General features: G+C 35.2%; 1 protein-coding gene across 1 annotated transcript in view; it reads left to right on the top strand.

Annotated features, from left to right (window-relative positions):
• The window catches only part of LOC150106710 (sodium- and chloride-dependent glycine transporter 2-like), a 48,734-nt gene that overhangs the window by 11,762 nt on the left and 10,519 nt on the right, over positions 1–26,453 (top strand). Inside the window, exons 5-11 of the mRNA XM_090392655.1 lie at positions 1,927–2,061; positions 9,823–9,926; positions 11,893–12,017; positions 14,605–14,717; positions 17,105–17,233; positions 19,062–19,161; positions 24,321–24,433. Coding sequence (XP_090248781.1) covers positions 1,927–2,061; positions 9,823–9,926; positions 11,893–12,017; positions 14,605–14,717; positions 17,105–17,233; positions 19,062–19,161; positions 24,321–24,433 — 819 coding nt within the window. The remainder of the gene's footprint in view (positions 1–1,926; positions 2,062–9,822; positions 9,927–11,892; positions 12,018–14,604; positions 14,718–17,104; positions 17,234–19,061; positions 19,162–24,320; positions 24,434–26,453) is intronic.

Genomic DNA, 26,453 nt, shown 5'->3' with positions numbered 1-26,453 from the left:
TTTCATTGCCAAGCTGAAAATTGGAATTTCGTGTGGTGGCCAAATTTTTTTAAATTTTTTCATTTAGTTAGCGACGTACACGCGATAACGCGTGATCGGCCGTTTGGTGAGAACTCGCATCGCACGATATCGCGTGATTGGCAATGAACGTGTTAAGGACATCTTCTAACGTAGCAGAACACAATTTGAGTAATATAGGATCTCTTTGCCTTACTCTGAGCCTCCGTAGCTCAGTCAGTATAGACGAAGCCATTTGGGTTCGATTCCCGTCAGTGACGTGAGGAACCTTTATCTGGTCTCTTTCGACTAAAGGTGAGTTAGCCAGTCTCATACGGAGGTAGGAGATTTTTTCAACCGGAAACTCGGGTTTTTTGTCCCCCAGAACAGGCAAACCGTCCCTGTGAACACACATGGATTACAGTCATGAATACGTCTCAGCCATATGCCGGTCCCGAGTCCGGATAAAATAGGGGAGTTGGGGAAAGCAATGGTGAACTACGCTGTAAAAATCTCACCAGGAATATTTTGTGGCAATGCCTACAAAGTCACCTACGGTCGGAAACGACTGACAAGGTCGGAAACAAGGGAAGATCAGGTTGCCTTACTCCTCTCCCAATACCAAATTCCTTTCCTGATCTTCTAGCTTTATATGGTTGTTGAATTTTGATGTACAGTTTTTTTATAATCTGATGTACTTTGTGAACAAGCAGGATTCACTGCAGTGCATCATCCCAAAGTATTGTGATGTTTTTGGATTGTGATATAATGGATAAATATCATGTACAATTGTAATAGCAAACTGTAGTCTGTAGTTATTGTAATCTCTGCTGCCCATTTTATATAATAAGATAATCAAGGATTTATACTACTCCACAGGAATTTTTTTGTGTAGTTAAAATATCATTGACCATATCCAATATGACCATGAAACTATGACCCCGCTGATTTTATGTGTTTTCTGCTAATATACCATCTTCTCCAGGATTTTTATTATTTTTTGCTGACTTGAGGGCTTTCCATGATTCTTCCTTCACGATGGGTGGTTCTTTATCAGCTTATCTAAATATAGTAGAGAATTTGTATCTGTTTCATTGCCTATGTATAATTTCCTAAAACTCACTACATATTTTTTCTATTATATGTATTGTACTATTCCTTGCTTATTTTTTTGCTTTCGGAATATATTTTGGTATTATTATTATTATTATTATTATTATTATTATTATTATTATTATTATTATTATTATTATTATTATACAAACGATGTAACTGTTTGAGCATTTTCAGAGATTTTTTTTGTTTTCTGTTATGTTCTGAATTATTCTTAAATTATATTTTCTAAAGTCGTTTTTTATTTACTTTTTAACTAATGTTCGAAATTTCCACATATTCTGTACTGTCTTTGCTACTTCTGTGTCTCCTTTTTTTAATTCTTTCATTTTTTTTAATTAGACTAAGTGTCCATAAAGTAAGATTTTCTCTAGAAGTTCTATTTGCTGGTAATGATTTTCTTAAACTTTTAGTAACTTCTATTATTGTTGAAGCTATTTCTTTCACTTTATCAGATAAGCCTGATTCATTCATGCTTTCTCCCCTTCAGGTTTATTATATCTTCACCTTTAAGTATGGGTTTTTTTTTCATTAACAATTTCAATTATAAAAATGAAGGAATTCTTAAGAATTAATCTCCTTATCAGATTAATGTGATAAGGAGAATATGACAGTCTCCACTAGATGATTGTCAGCATCTTCCTCGTTGGAATCCTGGTAATAACGCTTAGTAATAGGTATCATTAATAAATTAAATGCTATTTAATCTTTATTGCTTTATCTATTATTTGGGCTTTAATAATTCTAATTCATTTTCCACATGATATAATTGTTGTTTATACAAACTTTCTTCTTTATTTTTTAAACTGTTTTTAGGTAGTTTACTTCACCGCTACTTTTCCATACGTTTTACTTTTTATATTGTTTATTCGCGGAGTGACGCTAGAAGGAGCATCTGTGGGTATGTACTTCTACCTTGTTCCCGACTTCAAGAAGCTTGCAGATGTTAAGGTAAGGAAGTTATAAGAAAAGATTTGAAATCATTAATTAGTACAGAATAATAACGAGAAAATGTTTGAAAGAATTAATTAGTCTATCTAATCACTTACAACGTCATTGATTGAATATATATAATGGTAACGAACGCTGGTAATAATATATGATGTACCGAATGTAGATGCAGTAATTACATTTTAATTCACTTCCATTATGCATTCACGGGTTGTACCGTCTAATGTGCTGCCCTACCAGTATGCCACAAACTGCATATATTGCACAGTGTGTGTTCAACGGCAGAACGCAGCTAGTCAGGATTGATGTTGCGCACATGCTGTCTTTCAGTGCTGGCAAGCGACTTCTGGATCAAGATGAATCAGATATCTGGATCAAGGACAGGCTTTATCCCATAAACCCTATCCTTGAGAAATCTCCCAGAGCCAGAAGTCAAAGGAGGTCAGATCTGGTGAACGAGGCTGCCATGAGTGATGCCTATGGACCCGTGGAAAGAAGAAGGCAGCCAACCTAAAGAAAGCGTAAAAGTTATCCTTGTTAGAGATCTAAAAGCGAAAGGTAGGAAATTAATATCTCAAGCATATAGAAATGCTTTGGAAAATTTGAGGAAACAGGCAAACTAATAATTATGGTAAGTGCCTACTAGATTTCTTTTCGGGACACAGACCACTAACGCCATATTTCAATAAAAAAGATTAGCACAAATCCACATGGAGAAAATATATCAGAAAAAGAAAACATCTTTTTGGCAATGTTATTATTGATAGTGATATGCTCAAGCTGGTCTGGGATACAAGATTATGTATTGAGAATATGAAATAGGAACTGATCATCACTTAGCTTCAAGAAGGATAAAAGAGCATGTCATATGGAAAAGCAAAATATATAGAAAACTAAAACGAATTAAAGTTGCATTTAAAGCTGATTTGTAAACTCAGGTATTAAAAAATGAAAAGTTTGAAAATAGGAAGCAAACCTTAAAGTCTTAATAGTAAACTCTGAAGAAATCACTTATTAATTCAGCGAGAAAGGTAATTAAAGTTGTTAACAACCACTGTATGGTATTAATAAGTAATATTCACTCCAAGTCGAGTAAACACAGTTTCATCTGTGAAATCAAGTGTAACCTAACGCATCAGGATTTGCGTCCACCCAACAACAAAAGCTCATAATCTTCCTCTTCAAGATGCTGCTCGTTTTTGCCAATGGCACAAATGTGAATACTGTTTATTTATTATCCTCCAAATTGTCGTTTTTAGAAACTTTAAATTATGCATATAATTTAAATAATCTTTCTCCGATTAAGAACATATAATCGGAGAAAGATATTCTCCGATTATATGTTCCAGGACGCAGTTCTAAGCACGTTATTTTGAAACTGGTAATTAATACCACGTTCGGATTCAAAGCGAATGATCAAAAAAAAAAAAAAAAATTTAAAATTTCAAAATTATTTTTATCTTTCAACATAATCTCCCCTAAGACTAATACATTTATTCCAGCGATGCTCCTGCGCCATTATCCCGTCCATGTAGGGTTTTCAGTAAGATCTGCAAAATACCCCTCTACAGCTGCAATCACCTCTTGATTCCAAGAAAACGCTGATCAGTGAGGAATAGTTTTATTTTAGTTTTGGAAAGAGACAGAAGCTAGATGGAGCAAAATCTGGAGAAAAGGGTGGATGTTTCAACAATTCATCGCGCAGATCCCTTAATTTTCCCATTGCCAAAACACCTTTGTGGGCAGGTGCATTGTCCTGATGAAAGATGATTTTTTTTTCTTCTTCAAATCGGGTCTTTTCTCACGATCTAATTCGTCTAGCCTGGTTAAAAGATCGGAATAATATTCCGCAGTTCTTGTTTTACCATTTTCAAGATAATTAATAAACAACGTGCCTTTAGCATCCCAAAACACCGACGCCATGACCTTTCTTGCTGATGGAACCGACTTTGTCTTCTTTGTCGCTGAACAACCGGCTTCTATCCACTGTTTTGACTGCTGTTTGGATTCTGGTATGTAATGGTGAATCCAAGTATCATCCATAATAATAAATCGATGCACAAAATCAGTTTTATTCTTGTTAAAACACTCCAAACACTGTTCAGAGATTTTCATGCGAGTGAGTTTTTGATGTGCTCTGAGTAAGCGCGGCACCCATCTTGTGCAAAGCTTTTTCATTTGCAATTCTTCATGCAAAATATATCCTACACGTTCTTTTGAAATGCCTATACTCTCAGCAATTTCATGCACTTTGACTCGCCGGTCATCCAATATCATATCGTGCACTTGATCAATGATTTCTGGAGTTGTTACACTTTTTGGACGTCCTTTACGTGGATCATCTTCAAGGATCTAGTCACGTTTAAACTCGGTAGCTCATTTCTTAATTGTCGAAAACGAAGGAAAAGAGTGCTCATAAACTTTTATGAACTTCGAATGAATTTCTTTTGGCGTTAAACCTTCTTTTACAAAGGAATTTTATAACCGCACGATACTCAATTTTATCCATTTTAAGGGATACAAACAACACTTTTACTTCAGACGAAGCTGTATAAAACAAACTACTTGATAGAATGACTTGCAATTTTACAAGGATGCTTATGAGAGATGTACCAACTTAGGAAAAAACTCTTGTCAATAGTGTTGACATCTATGGTCGAGGCCGAGAACTTTTCAGATCACCCGTAATATAGTAGAGAAATAAATTGATGCCAGTATTCCTCAACAGTAGTTTGCGTTACTGTTATAAATTCCGGAAATAAAACGATGTCAACTACTCCTCGCTAAATACATAGATGGCATTTTTCAATAAAAGCACATGTCTCGGACACTGTTAACACAAACATCCTTTACAAGATCCGAGAACTCTTGTGCGAACTTGATTATGAGTTAGTAGCTGCTGAATGAGATAAATGTTGTTTTTCCATCAGTTGAGAATCGGACCCATTTTGAGAGAAACTTATTTATTTTTTTATCTTTAACTTTTTTTTCATAGAACACACAAACAGTATGGGAAACGTCGAGCACTACGCATAAACCATATTCAAACTAATTTTACTGGTAATTAAATGGTTGCAGTTGAAGTCTGTGTGTGTGTGTGTGTGTGTGTGTGTGTGTGTGTGTGTGTGTGTGTGCGTGCGTGCGTGTAAGATCTAATATTCCGGTTTATTTCCCAAACAGGATTGAGATCAAATAATGCGCGTAATTCTCTAATGCTTTGAATGTTTTGAAAAATAGACCAGAAATGCTATTTCCCAGAAGAATGACCCGAGTGATTTTTTTTTATTAAAAAAAAAAAAATCTGAACAACTTAATTCCGGTCAATTATGTTAATGAGCAGCATCAGTATATTATTATTATTATCATTAAAATAAACGCTATTACAATACTAAAATAAAATAAGGGAAAATTAAAGATACTTGGATAATAAATCCAGAACTATTATCCAGAACGTTGGCAAACACGATTTCAGCAACAAACAATTAGCACAGAGATTTAATGACATTTTCAAGAAACAAACTGTAAACTTAAGGCAAACTATACCCGATCTTGGAAAGCCAAACATTAACAATATTCAGACACAAAACGATGTCCTTTGATTTTCTTCAGATAACCCACGCGTGCGTGCTCGCGCACACACACACACACACACACACACACACACACACACACACACACACACACACACACACACACACACACACACACACACACACACACACACACACACACTTGGACATAGCTATCTCAAAAATTAATTTTAAAGTATAGCCTGGATTTGATCACACACTTACAAAGGTATATCAAATACACTGGTCCGACCCTGGCACCACTCATACTCAACTTAATTTTTCATAAATGCAAAATACGCATTTCCCATATTCCTCATGCGTGTTAGGCTTAATGGCCAGTCACTGTCAAGTAATTTGGCTTCTTTGAAACAATTAATGCTGTATCTACACTACTTTCGTTTACGCTGCACAATTTACTAAGATAGTGCACTGCTTTATACTATTCACTACACAGTAGTTTTGTTTGTTAATTGCATGTGTTATCCATGATGTGGAATAAAAATAAATAAAAACCTGAGGTTATCAGAAAATAAACCTGCTACCTCCGTATAAGATTGGCTAATTCATCATCACTTGGAAAAAGCTCATATAAAGATTGCATTTCATTATGATAATTGTACTCACTCAAGTCTTTTCCGCGAGCTCGCATCCCCGAAGAATATTAAGATGTTTAATTGTACATCATGTTGCAATATACATGATTAATATTTTCAGTCAATAGATACACTGATTGGAAAGAAATCAACTGACTCCTCCTCCCGATAGGCAAGGTGCATCGTACCATCTAATGGGTCACTTGTTTGTAGGATAATTTGGAGGAATGTGATGTTCCCAAGTCATTGCAACTGTATCCGGGCGAAATGGCTACGAGAATAGAACCGATGGCGTTTGAAAGAATCGTTGTGATGAGATGCCATATTGCAGGCCTATCTGTTCAGCAAATTGTTGACAAATTGGACCATCCCAGGTCAATAATCAGTGATATCATGCTGAGATAGAAGCGCAGAGAGTACTGCAAGCGCTATCAGTGGATGAACCCCCATACTGAGTGAATGTGACTGCATTGTGCTACGAAGGATAATATGTAAAAACTGCCATTGGTCGGCCGACAAGTTGAAAAACATTCAGAAACTCCACATTACCCGAACCAACATGCAGCATTTTCTTCAGTAGTGCAAAGAACGTGTAGAGTGAGACATGGAAACTTGGAAAGTTGTGTTATGGTGCGACAAATCACGCTATACCCTCTACCCAGCAGATGGACGGTGTAGGTGAACGTTTCTTATAAGAGTGCGTAACCCCAAGTATTAAATTCGGAGGTGGCGGTGTGATGGTATGGTCCTGTTTTTCCCGGTTTGTCCTCGGATCTCTGTTTGTGGTGCCACGAACATTGAATCCGAGAAGTATCTGAACATTCTGGACAATGTAATGCTACCTACTTTGTAGTGTTTCTACGAAACTAAGCATTGTCACTTTCAGCAAAGACAATGCACTGTGTCATACTGTCAAAAGGCTGCCTCTATAACTGCGTGAGTTGTGGAAATGAACGTGATCACACTTGACTGGCCTCCACAGAGTCCTAATCTCAACCCCAATTGAACATCTGTGGGATGAATTCGAGCATCGGGTGAGGTAAATGAACGTCCTCCCACAGTCTAGAACCTCATTACATGTCTATAGGAAGAATGGTCAAAAATTTACATCGATCGCTATCGTAGACTTGTGGAAAGTATGCCCCATAGGATTGTTGCAGTCACCGCACCAAAAAGTGGTCCTAAATCTTATTAAGGTGGGCACCATGGCGTCTGTTTATTTCCTTCCAAACAGTGCACACGTCATGATGAACACAGCGATGAGGAAAATATACTGTTGAGCACATAGAAAAATCCTAGAAAACAGAGATTAAGAAATTGTAATTCGAAACAAACTGATAAATTCATCCGTTTTACATTCTAAATACATTTCAACACCAGTTGGTGTACTAAAATGGCGAAGGAAACACTAATACACTCAAATTTCTTCAAACAAAAATGTTTCTGTTTTTTTTTTTTATTTACGTTGGTGTTGATGTAGATGATGATGGTAGTTGCGGTTCGTTGTAGTTGGTGGATTGAGTGGTGGGGAATCTCTATCTCCACCACTCAATCCACCAACTACAACGTAGTTGTAGGTACCCTCCCTCGAAGAGTCCCTTGGACTCCCTGGCGGTGTCACGTAATAATAATAATATGTGGCTCAAGCAACGTGGTTGGGATAACTGATGTCATGACTTTAATATACTGTACGTGTGTGTGTGTGTGTGTGTGTGTGTGTGTGTGTGTGTGTGTGTGTGTGTGTAATAACATTTATTAAATGAAATGTAAACTTTTGCCAAAAAAAAAGAGGCTTTATCTTGCTTACTTCATCCAAGTGTTTTTTCTAAAGAAGGAAAATTTTCTCTATATTTCTTAGCGAAATAATAAATGATTATTTGAATTACGCAGTTGGAATAGTCTGATATCTTTTACTGCGTCTTTTTCGTCAGTAGCATGCCTGAAAGTGATGAGCCTGATGGAGACTATTTCATGATTCATGAGTACTTTATATTGGGTTTCTGTGATAGTCCGTAAGAGTTGTCATTGAAGCTGAAAGGTTAGGGAAACTTTTTTATTATTTTTATTTTAGCGATTCTCATCTGTTAGAGATCGAAAGCATTATTTCTTCATTGCTTTCCAAAAATGGCCTCTACTTGGTAATTATCAAATTATATCCTTCAGTAAATGAGACAAATCTATGTTTTCTGTATTTTTTAGCGAAAGGCATAGAGAAGTAAAAGTCAATATTATTTGGAAAGCACTATCTAATCGGTATTGATATAGGATATTTGACAGTATTTCTCTTTCTGAAGTTAACTATATGAAAATAAAACAAAAAACAACAGCTTTATCACACACACACACACACACACACACACACACACACACACACACACACACACACACACACACACACACACACACACACACACACACACACACACACACACACACACACACACACACACGTGCGTGCGTGCATGCGTGCGCGAGTGTGTGTGTGTGTGTGTGTGTGTGTGTGTGTGTGTGTGTGTGTGTGTGTGTGTGTGTGTGTGTGTGTGTGTGTGTGTGTGTGTGTGTGTGTGTGTGATCAGAGAGAGGGAGAGAGAGAAAACCTAAAGTGCCTCCATATTTTCCTCTCTATTGCACTTAAAAATAATGGATGTGTCAAAACTGCAGTGTGTGTGTGTGTGGGCACCGCGTTAGGCTGAAAACTTGGCAAGATAGTCTTGGGTTTACAACTGTGACCCCCGACACAAAAGAAATGTCACAATGGAAAATTACCCCATAGTTAATTCAGCTCAAGAAATAATAGTTTCGGAGGTAAGTCAGGTCAAATGTCAAGGCAATGCTGATTGCTATCTTCTCGTGACTAGGATGTAGGGCATCAGGAATCTCCCCCCGTCCCAAGAAATGATCTTTATACTTGGTTTCATTTCTACAGTAAACAATATGCAATTCTCTATACCAGTGTCTGCGAATTGAAATCTTGGCCAATGGCCTTGGTTGATGTGGATTCACAGTAATCATCGTGGATCACATCAAAATTACTCGCCAGATTGGGTTTATTGAGATTTTTTCATTTTTTCAAGGCTGAAGAGAAACAATTTTAAATATCACCGATCTGCAATTAAAATTGACAAAGGAGATAACCGAAAATAATCTGTAGGGAAATTCAAGCATGTATAAGTGCATTTCTGAGTACTTTTGAATAGAACAAATTATCCATGTAAAGTTAGTTTAGTGAGAAAAACCTTATTTTTAAGAAACAAGTTTTTTTTTTAAACAATGTTTTTTAAAAATAAATAAACTAAGCGTCAATTAATATATATTTTTATTTTTATTTTCATAGCCATATGTATATGTATTTATATATAATCCGATATCCATTATTTCTACATTTCCGAACTATCAACATTATGTAAACCTGTAATATATCGATTAAGAAATGTTAATCGATAAATATTAATCTATAAAAAGGTTTCCTTAGGTATTAAACAAGTAATGAGGTATAACAAAGATACGGTTCTGTGAGCTCTGCTATGATATGAGTATTTTATCTCATTTCAATAAAGAAATATTCAGACTGAATGTTTCTGGTTTTATTTTTCTAGGTTTGGCAAGATGCTGCAATCCAAGTGTTTTATTCATTCAGTATCGCAGGGGGAAATATGATTACATTTGCCAGTTACAATCGTTTCCACAATAACCTCATAAAGTATGTATGCATTTTGTGTGTTTATTGTTAGAGTAATTTTATTTTATCTAATTCTTTTATCTATATTTTATTGTAATTATATAATAATTACAAAAAAATTCTTAGTGACATGAAAATCTGCAAATTCTAAACTTTCTCAGTTCAAACTTTTCTTCCTTTCTTACTCATTTACATGACGGACCACATTTCAGTCGGTGGACGAGTTATAACATATGTGGAAAATAGAAATTGAAAATACCGAACCCTGTAAAATTTCGATTCTTTTTTGAATTGAGAAAAAAAAAAGGTTTCTGTATGTATACATCCCTTGCCTGGAAAAGTAAATCATTAAAGATACCAAGCTATTTCAAATATAAACCTGGTTTTAATCCATTTCCCAAGTAAGCAAACAGACAAGTAAGTCAAAATTTATTGTCTATTTGACTTACTTGTCTGTTTGCTTACTTGGGAAATGGATTAAAACCAGGTTTATATTTGAAATAGCTTGGTATCTTTAACGTATATTATACCCAAGGTAAAAAACTTTCTACAGTAAATATTCATGTTTACTAAATATTCGAATTCCGTCTATGAAAGGATGAATATTATATTGGGCGTATTTCAAGTATATTCGGTATGAGTTCCCGGTGGAGAAAAAAAAATCGTTATAAAAATATTAGTTGTTACGTTGTAGCGGAGCCACTCAAGTGTAAAAATGATGAAACGAGACGAGATCAGACGAGAGAAGAAGCAAAACATAATATAATAATCTGATCACAAAAACAACACAAAAGGTATACCCATACCTGCCACTGAATTAAAAACTTTTATTTAATACAGGGATTTCTAGGCATGCGACGGCCAATACCGATCATCTTCAATTCCCTGGCATAGTTCAGTGAGATATGGGTACGGAGCATCCTTCATTAAATGCTTCAGACGACGGCGATCTCGTTCATGACAGACTCTCTTAGGACCACAGTTACTGTGGGATGAACTGGAGCATGGGATGAAGTCAAGAGACGCCCCAAAAAGTCTGGAACTTCATAACATGTCTACAGGAAAAATGGTCCAAAATTCCCATGTTCGCTATCGTATGCTTGTGGAAAGTATGCCCCATAGGGTATGCTGCAGTCATTGCAGCGATAGAAGGTTCTACACCTTATTAAGGTGGGCGCAATGGCTATTTGTTCTTCACACTATTGTGAGTTATTACTTCTCACTATTGTGATTTATAGAGAATAGCATAGGAGCGATTTCACGTTGATTGGCCGCCTGCTAGACGAATGCAATCAAATTATTAATGATCATCTGGAAAGCTTCTCAGCTTGAAACTGTCTTTTTATCCTATTAATTGTTGTATCGTTAGTCGCTGCTTGTTGTACCTTTCATAATTAGTAATAAGTAATACCTAAATTCATTTAATACGTTTAATACTATCGCTGAGTGTTCGCTATGAGCTGAGCTTTCCGCTTCTCTAGTTGTATTACTCATTTCGCATCTTTTACAAACATAAAATACTCTTAGTGGTGGTGGTGGTGGTGGTGGGATGGGATGGGATAGATGGCGTTCTATGTTAATAGCTGTTGGTGTTATTGCGTGTGGATAGCAAATATGCTGTTACGAATAGATGGAGTGGAGACAATGGGTTTGATAATAATAAATTCGCAGTAAAATGTTAACACAAACAATCCGTTAAAATAATCACATAAATTAACATCTTTCTTCTATAAAGGAAGATCACTTTCAGTACCAGCTAACTCGCAGTTATTACCTTTTGTAATTAGCATCAAGGTAGTTGTTTATCTACGATCTCTCTCTTTCTCTCTCTCTCTGTGTTATTCCTTTAGGTTCATGCTTTTGTTACGTTTTTAATTATATTTTTTCCAAATTCTGAATTTATTTATAATTTTAGTGATTATGAAATCCCTAAAATTACAAATCAAGGTGAATTTTGAACATTATTATATATTTACTTCTTTCTTAGGGATGTTTTGATTATTGGAATAAGCGATATGCTAACAAGTCTATTCAGCGGACTTGTAGTGTTTTCCATGCTTGGTTTCATGGCGCAAACTCTACAGAAATCAGTCTCTGAGGTTGTTCAGTCAGGTGAGTATTCTTTACCATAATTTTGAATTGATTAATCAGGAACGTATCATCATTTATACCTCAACAAACATCCAGTTACGTATAAAACATATCACAACAAAGAGATATAAAAGAATAAAATTCATGGAGGAGGCAGAGAAGGAACTTTAAATATGTTTTTTTTTTGTTGATCGTTTTATAAGACTGATTTTTTTAAAATAAATTTGAAAATATTTATTGCTCATTTGAAAATCACAATTTTTATATGTAAGTAATTTATTGAATGACTTCTCTTTCTTGCTTATGAGTTAAATATTTCTAGCCCTGATTTTGTGTAAGGCTGTACTCATGATAAAACCCACTTCAGAGTTCTAGTCGCTACAATGAGCATTTGGCAGTTTTGGAGTTGCTTAAAATGTATACGAGGTAACTGTTTTAATTTTAAAACTATTCACATAGATCAAGAGGAGAATTTAATTATATCCTTCAGTTGCATTAGTTCGTAGGACCGTTTCTTCTGCTTTGCAACAGAAAACAAATTCCAGGAGAAATAAATTTCAGACATTTTCCCTTTCTAAAATGAGATAAAATACAGTTTAGAACCACTTGAATGTACTACCGAAGTTGGGCGTCAAGCGTGATTAGCGCAAACAGTATGATTTATAGGCAAAAAAATACCAATGATTATGGACAGTGGATGGCGTTGTGTGTAGATGATGATTGTAGTGGCGTTCTGTGTGGTTTATAATTAATTTGAGGGATTGTTTGTAGGAATTGATTTTAGGGATTGAGGACAAGTTTGCCCTAAATTGATTTTAGGGATTGAGGACAAACTTGTTGCCGAACTATCCGGCAACAAGGTAAATGCCGGAGTATCTCGATAATTCATACTCTTACTTCTTTCCTTTTTTACAGAAATGATCTCTCTCTCTCTCTCTCTCTCTCTCTCTCTCTCTCTCTCTCTCTCTCTCTCTCCCAATGAACAGAAATCCTATCCATAGTGACAATGCTCCATTCTTTTTCTTCATTAGCAGATCTTGTTTCGTCCAAGCTTCAGTATCTTCTTGATACTGATCTCCTTGCCATTATTCAACTATGCAATGATAACTGATAATACCTAAATCTTCAGAGAAGTGTAGATTTCTCTTCTTAGACTGCATATACACTTTTATTCTTCCTTGCACAAACAAATAATATCCAAAACGAAGGTTTTTTTGTGCGTGCGTGCGTGTCGGAATGAGCAGTATTTTGAACTGAAAGGATGCCAAATTCTCAGTGCCCTTATCCATTCACGACACTCCTTTTCACACAGACAACTGCTAATCTTATGCAGGAAGATATTTCAAATAAGAAATTTCAAATCCACGAAACCTTAGTACATTGTCCTCATATTTGCAGTTGGGGTGCACCAGAAACCTTTCTAAAAAGCCCACTCAGTCTCCAAAAGTTAGACCTCGCTACTCCCTATCAGAGAATAAAACGTGTTAGTTGATTGCTTTCTTTCTGAAACTATTCATATGATATAATTCTTTCTCAAGTAGAAGACTGCTCTAAAACACAGAGGTACGTCCCACAAACTGAAGCCAGTGCTGATTTCTCCACTATTTTCTTGAGAATTGTGCATACACGTTAATCGCGTGCTTTAAGTTTTGCAATCCTTAATTTTGCATCTTATCAATGTGTTATTCAGAGAAAGGTATTACGAATGAAACAGTTTCGTTGGAAGGATGAAATAAAAATAAATGAATAAAAATATAAATATAAGATAAAAACGTTTTGAGGAATTACACAGTCAGAATTCTGTATGTGGATGTATTTTTGATGAGAAAAATACCAGCTGGAGATATACTGTACTCATTCCTGATATCAGTTTTATGATACTGAACTAATATGCATATTGACTCAACGGCATGTAATTTGTCAATGCTCCAATATGATTGAACTGTATTTCCCCTAATTTTTCATACAAACACGCTCAGAGGATTTCACATTAATAATTCATTTTCAGTTGTTTTGATTAGAATATGTACTTTCTTTTACGGTTATTATAGTTCAGAAATGAGCTGTCTCATGTTATTATAATATTCTGGACAAAACACTTGATTATATTTAATAGTAGAATATGCTATCATAAAGAATAATGAAATTTTTATGATTTCAACAACCGGCTTATTTTTATTAAATGTGCTGTAAATCAGATTCAAAATAAAAGTCCCAAACTTTTCATATCATGGCAAGTAATGGAATTCATAAAAAATGGTGACATAAAAAGGTGACAACCATATATAGCTGTCATCATACCCTTCTATATACAACTGTCTAGAAGGGCTTTAAAAATTGAATTCGAGAATAGAGGAGAAAACAAAACTATACACAACCATATCGTTTTGAACCTTTGATTCATTGATTGCGCGATTAGCTGTAAATCATAATGAAACAGATCAAAATGTAAGGCAAAGTCATCCAGATTTTGTTATACAAATTAACTGAAAGAAAAGAAAAATATATAAAGTATATTTCAGAGTTCGATATACAGTATACTGGATTTCTGTAATTACTTGTATTCTTTTGAGTGCATTTTAATGCTATTCAACGTTTCTTCTTGCAGGTACTGGACTAGCGTTTATAGCGTATCCTGACGGCATATCTAGGATGCCTGTATCTACACTATGGGCACTACTGTTCTTTTTCATGTTGTTTTTGTTGGGGATTGACAGCCAGGTGAGAAAAAGAGCACGTTTCTTTGTATATTAAGAAGAAAAAAAAAGAAAAGAAAAGTTAACAAAATTCTGTTTGCCTCAGTTATTGTTTTTACTACAACACAATGAGAGTTACCATAGTTTCAAAAGTTTTCCTATTTTTAGTTTAATCATTTCTAAGTTTTGTTTCTACAAATGGTCCGAAAGAAATAAGTTTTGACGATTGACATACACTGCTCAAAACAATTAGGGGATATTTTAGTTTCTGTCGGATAATTATAAATTTCTGCAAATAATAATAACTATTGGATACTTTATACATGAATAAATATTTCTTAATTATGGATAGGATGTAATTGATGAGATATTGTTTAAATAATCGATATTTATTACAAATATCGAAAATTCCGTTACATTTATAAATTATTTTTAACTTTATAATTTACAAGAAAACCAAAATATCCCCTAATTGTTTTGAGCAGTATATTTCTGTGCGAATTCCAAATAAATTTCAATAAAATCCTCAGCCAGTATTATTATAATGGTTCTAGGTTAGAATGTTGTGGTAGTGAATGATTTGTGTTGTCTATCTTCCGTGGCAAGTTATTCCGGAACTGTATGAATTTTATTTAAGTTATCCTCAACAGCCTCATATCGCCTAAGGCAAGATGAGGCTGTTGAGGATAACTTAAATAAAATTCATAATATTCATAATATACATCAGTCCAATTATGAAACGTGCAAATATTTTTATACTTTTCTGTAATAATTTTCATTTCTTCTCATAGGTTGTCTGTCATCATTTCCTTACGTTTTGTGATTGTCTGTGATGATTTCCTTAATTTGCTCCTGCTACAAATTCCTATTAGGTTGAGAAATAGATATTTTATAATGGCTCATTACGAATTTTCCTTCTAAATATTATGTTGACTCAAGCAATTTAAGTTAATAATAATAATGACAACAACAAAGTGGGGTTTGTACTCTACGCCGCTTGACTAAACGAAGGAAGACTTGGGTTCAAATTTAGTTGCCGACTAGGGGAACATTTTCTAAGCCTTTTTTCGACCGACCTGTTCTCGAAATAGTCAATCTCTGGCACGGGCAAGCTGGTTTTTCGTCCCGTAAACTCAAAGAAATCGACCGTCAAACCCACACTATTTTCCGACATTAAAAATATTGTTAATCTTAGGGACCATGAGATGGCAGCACTTGTTAGCCGTCTCTTCATTGCGTGCCGATTAAATGGCAACTAGTGAAGATGAACTGACCATTCAGTCTCCAAAAGTTAGACAGGGCTAAAATGACCTCGCCTACTCCCCTACATGGGAATAACAGGTGTTAGCTAATTTCTTTATATAATAATAATAATAATAATAATAATAATAATAATAATAATAATAATAATAATAATAATAATAATAATAATAATAATATTATTATTATTATTATTATTATTATTATTATTATTATTATTATTTCTGGGAAAACTCCCATGTTACTCCTCTTAATAAACTATTATAATTACGGCTATTTTGCCTGCTTCAGTTTAGGAGTGCCCCTGTTTAAATGTCATTGGCTATTTACTCACGGATTATTAGGGCATTGTAGATGTAAAATTACCAGAAAGTATATGTAGCATAAGGAAGAGAAATTTAAACATACCTTTTTCTGGGTGTTGCGGCTTTTTCTTCTTTCTGCGATGTCCGAAAACTACTGAGTGTGTGGAGGGGGGGGGAAGGCAATTTGGGAGAATTAAATTAGAAACCCGGTTTTTTTTCAGTAATATATATATAAACATATATATTATATTATTATGTTATATAGGGTGGGGAAAAGGTGAAAGGGTTGATTTTTTATATAGGGAAGGGGAAAAAGGGGGTTGGCGGGGTGCGGTCCGTTTCGACTATTTTTGGTCGTCATCTGAACACATTGGGAAAGTGGATGCTATGTCCTACCCGACCTGACATAGCATCCACTTTCTCATCCACTTTGGTATGTGTAAACTTCTTCCTTATGCTACATATACTTTCTGGTAATTTTACATCTACAATGCCCTAATAATCCGTGAGTAAATAGCCAATGACATTTAAACAGGAGCACTCCTAAACTGAAGCAGGCAAAATAACCGTAATTATAATAATAATAATAATATATTTTATATATGTTTCGATAATTCTTTGAAAAATATTTTTGATCTGCTTCGAACCAAATATTCAGTGTCTATAAACTGAACTTCTATAATAGTGAAAACGTTTCATCCCCCTACACGAATGTATGTATAGTAAATGCTTCTGAACAACTTTTGTGTAATGATAATTCTCTATAAATATATGATTATTCTCATGATATAACTTAGATACAAAAATTACTCTAAATGTGAAGTTTTATTTTCTTTTTTTCTTTTAGTTTGCAATGGTCGAGACTATTATCACATTTGTGTTCGACATCTTACCAAGCACTCGAAATAAAAAAGCACTGGTTGTCATATCAGTCGGTTTGGGCATGTTTCTCTTAGGACTGCCGCTTACTACAAATGTAAGTATGAATGCAAATAATTTATTTTAAAATTAGGATTTTCCATAATAGTTATTTATTTCGTATGGGGTTCCCCCTTCCTCCCTCGTCCCTTAGGACGGGTTAAGCTCTCTTGATGAGGGATTAAGTAAGTATTTTATGACTGTAGATCTGTGTGTCTCACAGGGCCGGTTTGTCAGTTCTGATGGACGAAAAACCCGAGTTTCCGGGTGAAAAAATCCTCTATCTCCGTATGAGACCGGTTAACTTACTTTTATCGAAAGAGACCAGATAAAGGTTCCTCACATCATGGACTGGAATCAAACCTACGTCTTTCCGACCAAAGGGCTTCGTCTATACCGACTGAGCAACGGAGACTCTTCCATAATTGTGAATGATAATAATTATTGAATTTCTTGATCATTTCCGCTTGATAATCAAGTGGAAATTCTGAATTTCATAAAAATCGACCATACAACTCACACAGTTTCAGACAATAGCACCGGAGAGGAACACGAGGCGGCGACATTCATCCACCGTTCTTTCCCGAGGAAGAAGTCTTTCTAGTTCTATCACAATTGAACTCAGCACTGGTGATAACTAGGGGAAAGCGTGGCTACTTACTAATTTCCAAAAGTTAAAATATGCTAGAAAAATTATAATGTTTTTTTTCTTTTCAATTGCGATCAACAGAAAACGAAAAACCTTGGTGAACCTATGTCTTAGCTATTGAGAACAAATCGAATCTAGTTGTGAAAAGTGCATCGCAGAGAGAGACATGCTTGCATTTTTGTTTTGTAGCGGATAAGGGTTCAGCCAGTTGCTTTGATTCTGAATGATAAATTTTACCATTTATCATTGTAAAATTTTTATAAATTTTACAGTGCACTGAACAGTCGACTGTTCAGTGCATAGAACAAAAACTTATTCTGTGTAATGAAAATCTATTGAAATATTCGAAAGTGATAACATATAGACAGTAAGAAACTTGATCCTGTCAAAGTTAAAAGTGGTAAGTGATAAGTAGCGATTTGTTTATATTATTTTATTTATCTATTTATTTGGTGGAACGAGAACGAAAAATATTCCATCTCCTACAAGTTTTATTTAATTATTTCAACTCGATTCGGTTTGGCTTGGAATTGCAAGTTACTAAGGCTGTGAAGCCAGTATATTATGAACTGTTAATGGCATGTATTCTTCTGGTTGGTTTGTATGTCTTGTTGATAAAAATTCAAGTAATCTGGAGTTGAAATCCTATCACCTCCTTAGGGAGGCTAACTCATCTTTATGTCCATATAAAGGTTCCTATCTAGATGGCTTTTTTTTCTTTTCCAGAAATGAGTTTAATATTAAGGATAGCTTAATCTCACTTCTTTCTTTGATGAAGAACCGGCGAGATAAAATGAGCACAGACACTTTATTTTACTTTATTTTTTAAGCTTCTTCTTCAGTAGCCTGAGCTAGTAATATTACAAATGAAGTTGCAGCAGTTATTCATTAATTAATAATTATTAATATTTCCCGTTTGGATATAAACCAACATAAAATCCTAACATATCTTAAAGGAAATGCTGTAAGCTAGCAAGTACCTTTAGTCTCTAGTCTGGGTAATACTTGGTTATTGAATGAATGAGATGAAAATTTGATATTAAGGGCTAAATCATCTATTCGATGAAAGTTAAATATTCATTCTTATAGTCCATGTCATAAACCTGATGCTTTATGTGTACTCTCAATTATAAATAACTACTTGTCTTTATCTTCTGAGCTAGTAGTATTTATTTGTCTCGTAACATCAACGATAAGATTTGTTTTATTAAGTAAGTGAATTTCTTTTTTTCTATAGGGTGGTATATACTTACTTGAAATTATGGACACTTATGCTGCTGGATGGCCTTATCTTTTTGCTGGTCTTGTTGAGTGTTTTGTTATTTCCTATGTGTATGGTAAGAATTCTTATTTAAATGTGTAAATTTACAAATTTGCATAATGGACATTTAGTAATTAAAATGTTCAACAAATTAAACTTTTTTTTAAACTAAAATTACTATAGGAGATTCTGATGTATTTCCAGTGATTTAATTTTTTTTTACAGACATTTTAATAGAATTGTGGAATATTGTATTATTATATGACACCTCAAGGGAGTCCAAAAACTTATCGAGGGAGGGTACCCTCTCCACAACTCCGCCTCCATCACCCAATCCACTAAGTACAACTAACCGCAACCACATCAACGCCATCTACTGCCTGCCACCACTGCTAGTATTTCCACAGACAATCACAAACATCCATGCCCACGGCGGGATTCGAACTTGGGGCCTTTTGGATGGAGAGCGGATACGCTAATCACTCAGCCAACCAGGCCGACAGTTTATGTTTACATATATCAATCCACACACACACAAGAGGTCACAAAATGGGTAACACAAGTGCATGAAAAGACCAAGGTGAAAGGAAGGAAGAAAGAACCTGTTGATGAGTTTCTTAAAAGTTTGAAGTTTCAGCCTTTGAAGAAGACAGTATAAGAGAAGCTGTCCGAAAGGAAAGATGGACATTATGAAAGAGGAGAGCAGTTCATTCAATATGTTTGAAGTTATGAGCAGAATAATGAAGCGATGTGCATAAAAATATGAGCAGCTGCTATGCCAGCAGCTGCTCATATTTTTATATGCTAAGAGGAAAGTCAATGAATGATTGTGACCAGTTCAATGGAGTAGTATCATGAAAATACCTGCAGATATGGCAAATAGCAGAAAGAGAACGATTATGAGAAGGTAACAGGAATGAGTCTATAAGAGAGGGATCATCTGTCGCCAAAGGAGTGGAAGGAAGGGAAGATTGTACCACTTCATAAGGGAGGTGACAGAACTCAGGCATCAAATTCTAGGCCAATCTGTTTGTCAGGTGTTGTAGTTAAAGTGTGTTGTAGTTAAAGGAAAGAGGCTAGTGAGAATCAGGATCCAGAATGAGATCGGCAATGGTGATATTATTTTTGATGGACAACATGGACTTGATAAACTAAGGTCATGTTTTAGTAATTACATATTTATTACAATAATGTGACAGCTGCATTTAATGCTTTTGAATAGATTACCACATGATAAGTCGATAGCCAAACCAGAGCAGATTGGATTGGATAGTAGACTAGTGAATTGAATTGGAGATTGGCTATCTGATAGGTATCAGCAAGTTGGATATGGAAGGTGGGGAGGGGGGCAATATCAAGGAAGAGGAAGGTCACTACTCGTGTACCTGACTGGTCTGTTTTAGAACCATTGCTTTTTAACCTGTATGTTAATTATATTTGTTAAGATTTGAATGGAGATATTCAGTTTTTTTGCAGATGATGCAAAGTTAGGATGAATTCTGATGAGTAGAGCAGATGTTGCCTCCTTGAAAGAAGAATTGAATGGACTGAGTGAATGGGCGTTGCGAAATGTAAGGTTTTACAATTTGGAAAACAAAGATGGGATGCAGAATTTACTCTTGGTGGGAATATATTGTTAGAGGTGAAGGAAATGAAAGATCTTGGGGTGATGATAGATAAGAATCTAAAATTTAGAGGACATATTGCCAAAATTGTGAGAACACAATTCTGGTAGTGATTCGGAGGACACTGACTTGTAGAAGTAAGGAGGTTCTGGTTCCATTGTATAAGGCTCTGATTATGCCACATATGGACTGCTGTTTACTAATTTGGTCACCTGGTTTTCAAAAGGATGAAGAGATGTTGGAAAGATTCGGAGGAAACTGAATATATTGATATTCAGTGTCCTCCCAATCACTATCAGAATTGTGTTCTCACAATTTGGCAATATGTCCTCTAAATTTTAGATTCTTATCTATCATCACCCCAAGATCTTTCATTTCCTTCACCTCTAACAATATATTCCCACCAAGAGTAAATTCTGCATCCCATCTTTGTTTTCCAAATTGTAAAACCTTACATTTCGCAACGCCCATTCACTCAGTCCATTCAATTCTTCTTGCAAGGCGGCAACATCTTCTCTACTCATCAGAATTCATCCTAACTTTGCATCATCTGCTAAAAAACTGAATAAGCAACTGAAAAACAACTGACTAAGGTAGTTTTTTTGTTTCTGGAATGTTGAGTATAAAGAAAAGCTGAGAAGATGCAATTTGTAGGTTCTAGTGGATAGGAGGAAGAGAGAGAGAGAGAGAGAGAGAGGTGAGATGATGGAGACTTACAAGTTGCTGAAGAGTTGTATATGATTAATGTTAAAGACGGTTTTTTGTAAAATGGTGGGAGATAGGGTTGGACAACAAGAGATCACTGGAAACTGTATAAGCAGGATGTGAGCAAGGGAGTGAGAAGCTGGTTTTCTGCATGGATAGTCATGAATGATTAGAATGCATTGCTTGAGAGTGTGGTGTCTGCAGGAGAATTCAAATACATTTGAATTCTCCTGCAGACAAAGGGAGGTGAAGGAAACCACATTTAGTTGAAGGAAGGAAACCACATTGTGTCCCCACAATGAGTCTTTGACTCCACTGAGGCCTTGGGATAATAAAAAGCAGACTGCCCTATTCGAGTAGTATTAATAATTTTCAGGGATGTTCCCATGAAATGCATTGTGTTGTGATAGGAAGGACTAGAGGCGAAAATGTAGCTTAGAAGAAATACTAAGAAAATATTTTAAAATATCTGGTTTTCTTTTAAAATAAAATAAAATAAACCCTGTAAGGAGTTTTCATTTCACAAAACGGTAGGTAGAGCACTTTTAGTCCTAACTCTTGGAAATTGTGTGTGTGCATGTGTGTGTGTGTGTGTGAGAGAGAGAGAGAGAGAGAGAGCTGGATTCAAACTTTTGTCTCCATCAGCTAGTTTGAGTTCATCTTCAGTTCGTATTCATTATTATGATGATAATAATATGAATTTGCAGTTTTGTTGATGTATCATGAGAATAAGGCCGATAACTACTGCTATCTTGTTTTTCTAACCCTGACTTGTATTATTTTCTGAAATTGCTTGACTTCTGAGCTTGCTTTTTTTCTGAGTTGTAAGGTTGAAAACTTGAGTTTCTGGTAGAAAAACGACTTGTTGCTACTAAAGATCGACCAATTCAAAAATCCACTAAAGCACCTCATAAAATTCCTCATAAAGGAATATAGTTTATATTTTTCAATTGGTTCAGTTTCATGAAAGTTAATATAACCCTACACTGATTCATCAGGATTCCTGTAAAAAAGATTATATTGAATCAAAACTTATCTGCCATAACACATGCTTCAGTTTTTAGATCTAGCACCTGTCTCCGCCGTATCTACAACATACTGCAATATACTGGCAAATGACAAACTCTATGTCTCCAGTGTGTGTGTGTGTGTGTGTGTGTGTGTGTGTGTAAGAGTCATCATCATTAGATCAAATTATTTTTGCAGTTGATCAATAAATCTTATCTGATGGAGCAGCATTAATTAAACGTTCTATTTAGATAAATTTACATATATAAATTTATCTAAATAACAGTCTTGAATCTTATTTTCAACAATAAAACTTATTTATTTAGCATATGATGACGTAAAGGACTTGAGGTCCATATGGACAGGGCAAAACCATCTTGTGAAACCAATATAATAATCGGTTTAATCAAACTTAAACTTTAATTCAAGCTTATTAGCTCCAGCAACGAAAATTTCTGTTGTTAGGAAGAGAGAAAAAAAATCTATATTATTATTATTATTATTATTATGTAACACCTCCAAGGAGTCCAAGGACTCATCAAGGGAGGGCACTCTACTCCCCTCTGCTAAAGACATCTAACGGTCTCCCCTTTTACTTAATTCTCCTACTATGCGCAACTGTCATCAACCCCACACATCACCACCACAACAGTATTTTTTGTCTGTAAATTGCGTGTGTTCGGAACTCCAATTTGTCTGTATGTGATGAAAAACCCGGGTTTTAACCTGATATTAATTGTGACAAAAATGGAAACTAATGATTTTCAAATATTTGATTGAAATCAATTGAATGCTGCTACATTCTACAGGTGTTTATTCATTTCTTACTATTTTCAAAATAACCTTCCTTTCAAATAGAATTGATGGTGCAATAATTACTTTCTTTCAAGGTTACATGGTTTTAAGGTTACTTTACTTATTATTAAGAAAATAACCACGATGTTTCGACCTCTATATCGAGGTCATCATCAGGAAAACATACACATGTACAGAACACAAGCTACATTACACTACACAAAAGTAAGATAAATCTAAAGCTTTGTTAAGAAGAAAAGCCAAAACGGCTATTTTTTTCTGGCGAGGTTGATAAGTTAAGGGGATAAAAATCCCTTACTGCTGAAAAACAATAAGGGATTTTTATCTCCTTAACTAAAGCTTTGTTATTTTGTTAATTTATATTTTTGTATGTATTTTATATATTATTATTTTTTTTAATTATAATTTTTTTCCACTTGAGGTCAGGCTATGGTGAATTATTAACTGGAAGCATTTAGATTTATCTTACTTTTGTGTAGTGTAACGTAGCTTGTGTTCTGTACATATGTATGTTTTCCTGATGACGTTCTAATACAGAGGGAGAAATGTCAAGGGTTATTTTCTGAATTGTAAGTAATTACTCCAACATCTGTGCTTGTATCTCCATAAATTCTTCACTATTGATGGTGCAATGATGTTCAACTTAAAGCCCGCGCTAACGGGCTTTATTTAAGCCAAATTTTGGTCTTAATGATTCTTGTAATTATACAATAGTAGTCAGTGACTTGCTAGAATGCTTGGCTTAAGAACCACATTTGCTTACCAGCAGTCACAACCATGGCTATCAATAACTTCCAGCTTTTCTAAACCATATAGCTTTATTTTTGACAGGCACTAACGCTGAGTAAATGAGACTGAAGAAAGGAAGAAAGACAACCAAAGTTAGACCTAGGTCCTAACCCCTCCCTTGTCACTGGATTTCATTATGTGATTTTAAGCAACAGAATACAAATCTAAGCATATTTTAAATGAAAAATATTTTGCAAAAGTTTATATTATATTTATGTACATTAGTATTGTATATTGATATTGAAATTGCATTGAATGAAAAATTAATGGAGGACTATGTGTATTTCTTTAGGAATAAGCAATTTTCTGAGAGATCTTAAACATATGACTGGATGGAAACCAGGGTTATGGGTTGAAAGTCATCTTATTGTTGCAATAATGACAATTAGTCCACTAGTTATTGCGGTAAGAGTTGTTTGTATTATTTGCTAATTATTATAAATTTATACTTCTTGAATTTGCTTTGCAAGTTAATCTAAAATATTTTCCTTTTTTGATCAAAAAGGAAAATATTTCAGATTAACTACAAAACAAATTCTTTAACTTATTTGGGGTTAGGGGAGAAGAAGACCATTCTTTTTCTGCGGCTTCTTTTCCTTAATATTCTGGAAAACTAATTTTGAAATATTACTCTCCTCTGGAGACAATAAAAATTTGAACCCAGGTCTTTCTAATTAATGGAAAAATGTTACATTATACTCATTATGGAGGCTTTATGTCGAAGATTTTTTCTCTTGGTTATATTATAAATTAAGAGTGTCTTGGGGGGTTGTGAGCTTTACGTTTACAATTCCCCAAAGACAATCCTACTCCCAAGTTGGGAGTAGGATTGTCTTGGGTCTTTTGTGTTTACAGTGGAAAATTTATGCAAAAATTGCAAAAAAAAATTATTTAATTAAATTTATTTTTACTGCAAAAACTATGAGGAAAAACTTGGGATGCCTCAGCAGCAATACTTCGCTGCACTGCTCTTGGTGTTGTTTACTCTGCAGCTGAATACTGCTCACCAGTATGGCTGAACAGCGCCCATGTGTACTCGGTTGATGCTCAGCATGACACCACTATGCGTCTTATTTCTGGAACTGTGAAATCAACCCCAATCTACTGGCTACCAGTGCTAAGTAATATCCCACCTCCACAGATCCAAATTTCTTCTCCATGATACCACAAAATCATGGAAATCCAAGATCTCCCAATTCATGAAGACATCCCACCCCTAGAAATAAATAAGCTAAAGTTAAGGCACCTTCCAATCTTAACAGCAAAAAATCTTGCTGCGACAAGTTTAACATGAAGGAGAAGTGGAAAGAGTCTTGGTGAAACACTTCAACATGGGACTTCCATTAATTAGTAGACCCAACAGAGCTGCCTTCGGGTTTTGACCTACCTAGGAAAACTTGGTCTACCCTTAACAGAATCCGCACCAATCATGGCAGATTGGATAGACGACCTTTACAAATGGGGCATGATTGCCTCATCCAGGCGCGACGGTGGATCACCTCGCCAGACAGTTAGCCATATTACAGTAGAATGTGTCCAACGTGCATACAATGGAAACCTATCGGACTTCATCCACGCTACACCAATTTCAGTGAACTGGATAATCAACCTAGACATAGAGTTGTAGTCTTTTCTCGAGTGTCTCTTTTATGACTGTATTATGTATTATTATATTACATATGTATATTAAGTATTATTATGTTTATATATAGTAAGGATTATTGTAATGTAACTTTTCATGTGTGAGTCATATACTAAATAAGTAAGTAAATAATGTGTTTACAGTGGTCAGTTTCATTGTAGTTGTCAGCATGCCTGATTAGTGGTTTTGGGTGCGTGCTTGCCTCTGAGAAGAACTATTCCTCTATGCCGTGAAGGAGCAAAGGGATGTATGGGATTCTGGTAACATCCCTGAGGATGTTACCAGAATCCCAGAAGTAACATCCCTGAGGATGATACTGGACATCCCATGGGATGTCCAGTATCATCCTCAGGCACTTATTCTGTATTCATTGAAATTTTAGAATGTTTGGTTTAGAGGTATGGCTCCATGCTGGGGAGCCATACCTCTAAATCAAACTCATAGGCATATCACCATCTGATATATCTGATATAGTACTTGTTTCGCTTATCTCGTTTGCTGCGGGGGTTGATCATGAGGTAGAGTTCAGATGTGGCTTTGGATGTGTTTGCGCCTATGAGTTTAATGTGGCTGTTAAATCGAAGTCTTTTGTCGAGTTGTACTCAGCGATATTTGGTGTCTGTCTACCAGGGGATCTTTTCTCCGAAGAGCTGGATGTCTTCTTTGGTGGGTGCTAGCCTTCTCGGGAATAATATGGTGTGTTTTTGTAGAGGGTTTACTTGGATCCTCCAGTCCGAGAGCCATTTCTCCAATGTGGTGATACTGTTCTGGAGTCGTCGGATT

Source organism: Typopeltis vanoorti, chromosome 5 (genome assembly GCF_054136105.1).
Source record: "Typopeltis vanoorti isolate ZY-2024b chromosome 5, IOZ_Tvanoo_1.0, whole genome shotgun sequence".
Classification (NCBI taxonomy): domain Eukaryota; kingdom Metazoa; phylum Arthropoda; class Arachnida; order Uropygi; family Thelyphonidae; genus Typopeltis; species Typopeltis vanoorti.
This window is presented reverse-complemented; position numbering and strand designations above follow the sequence as displayed.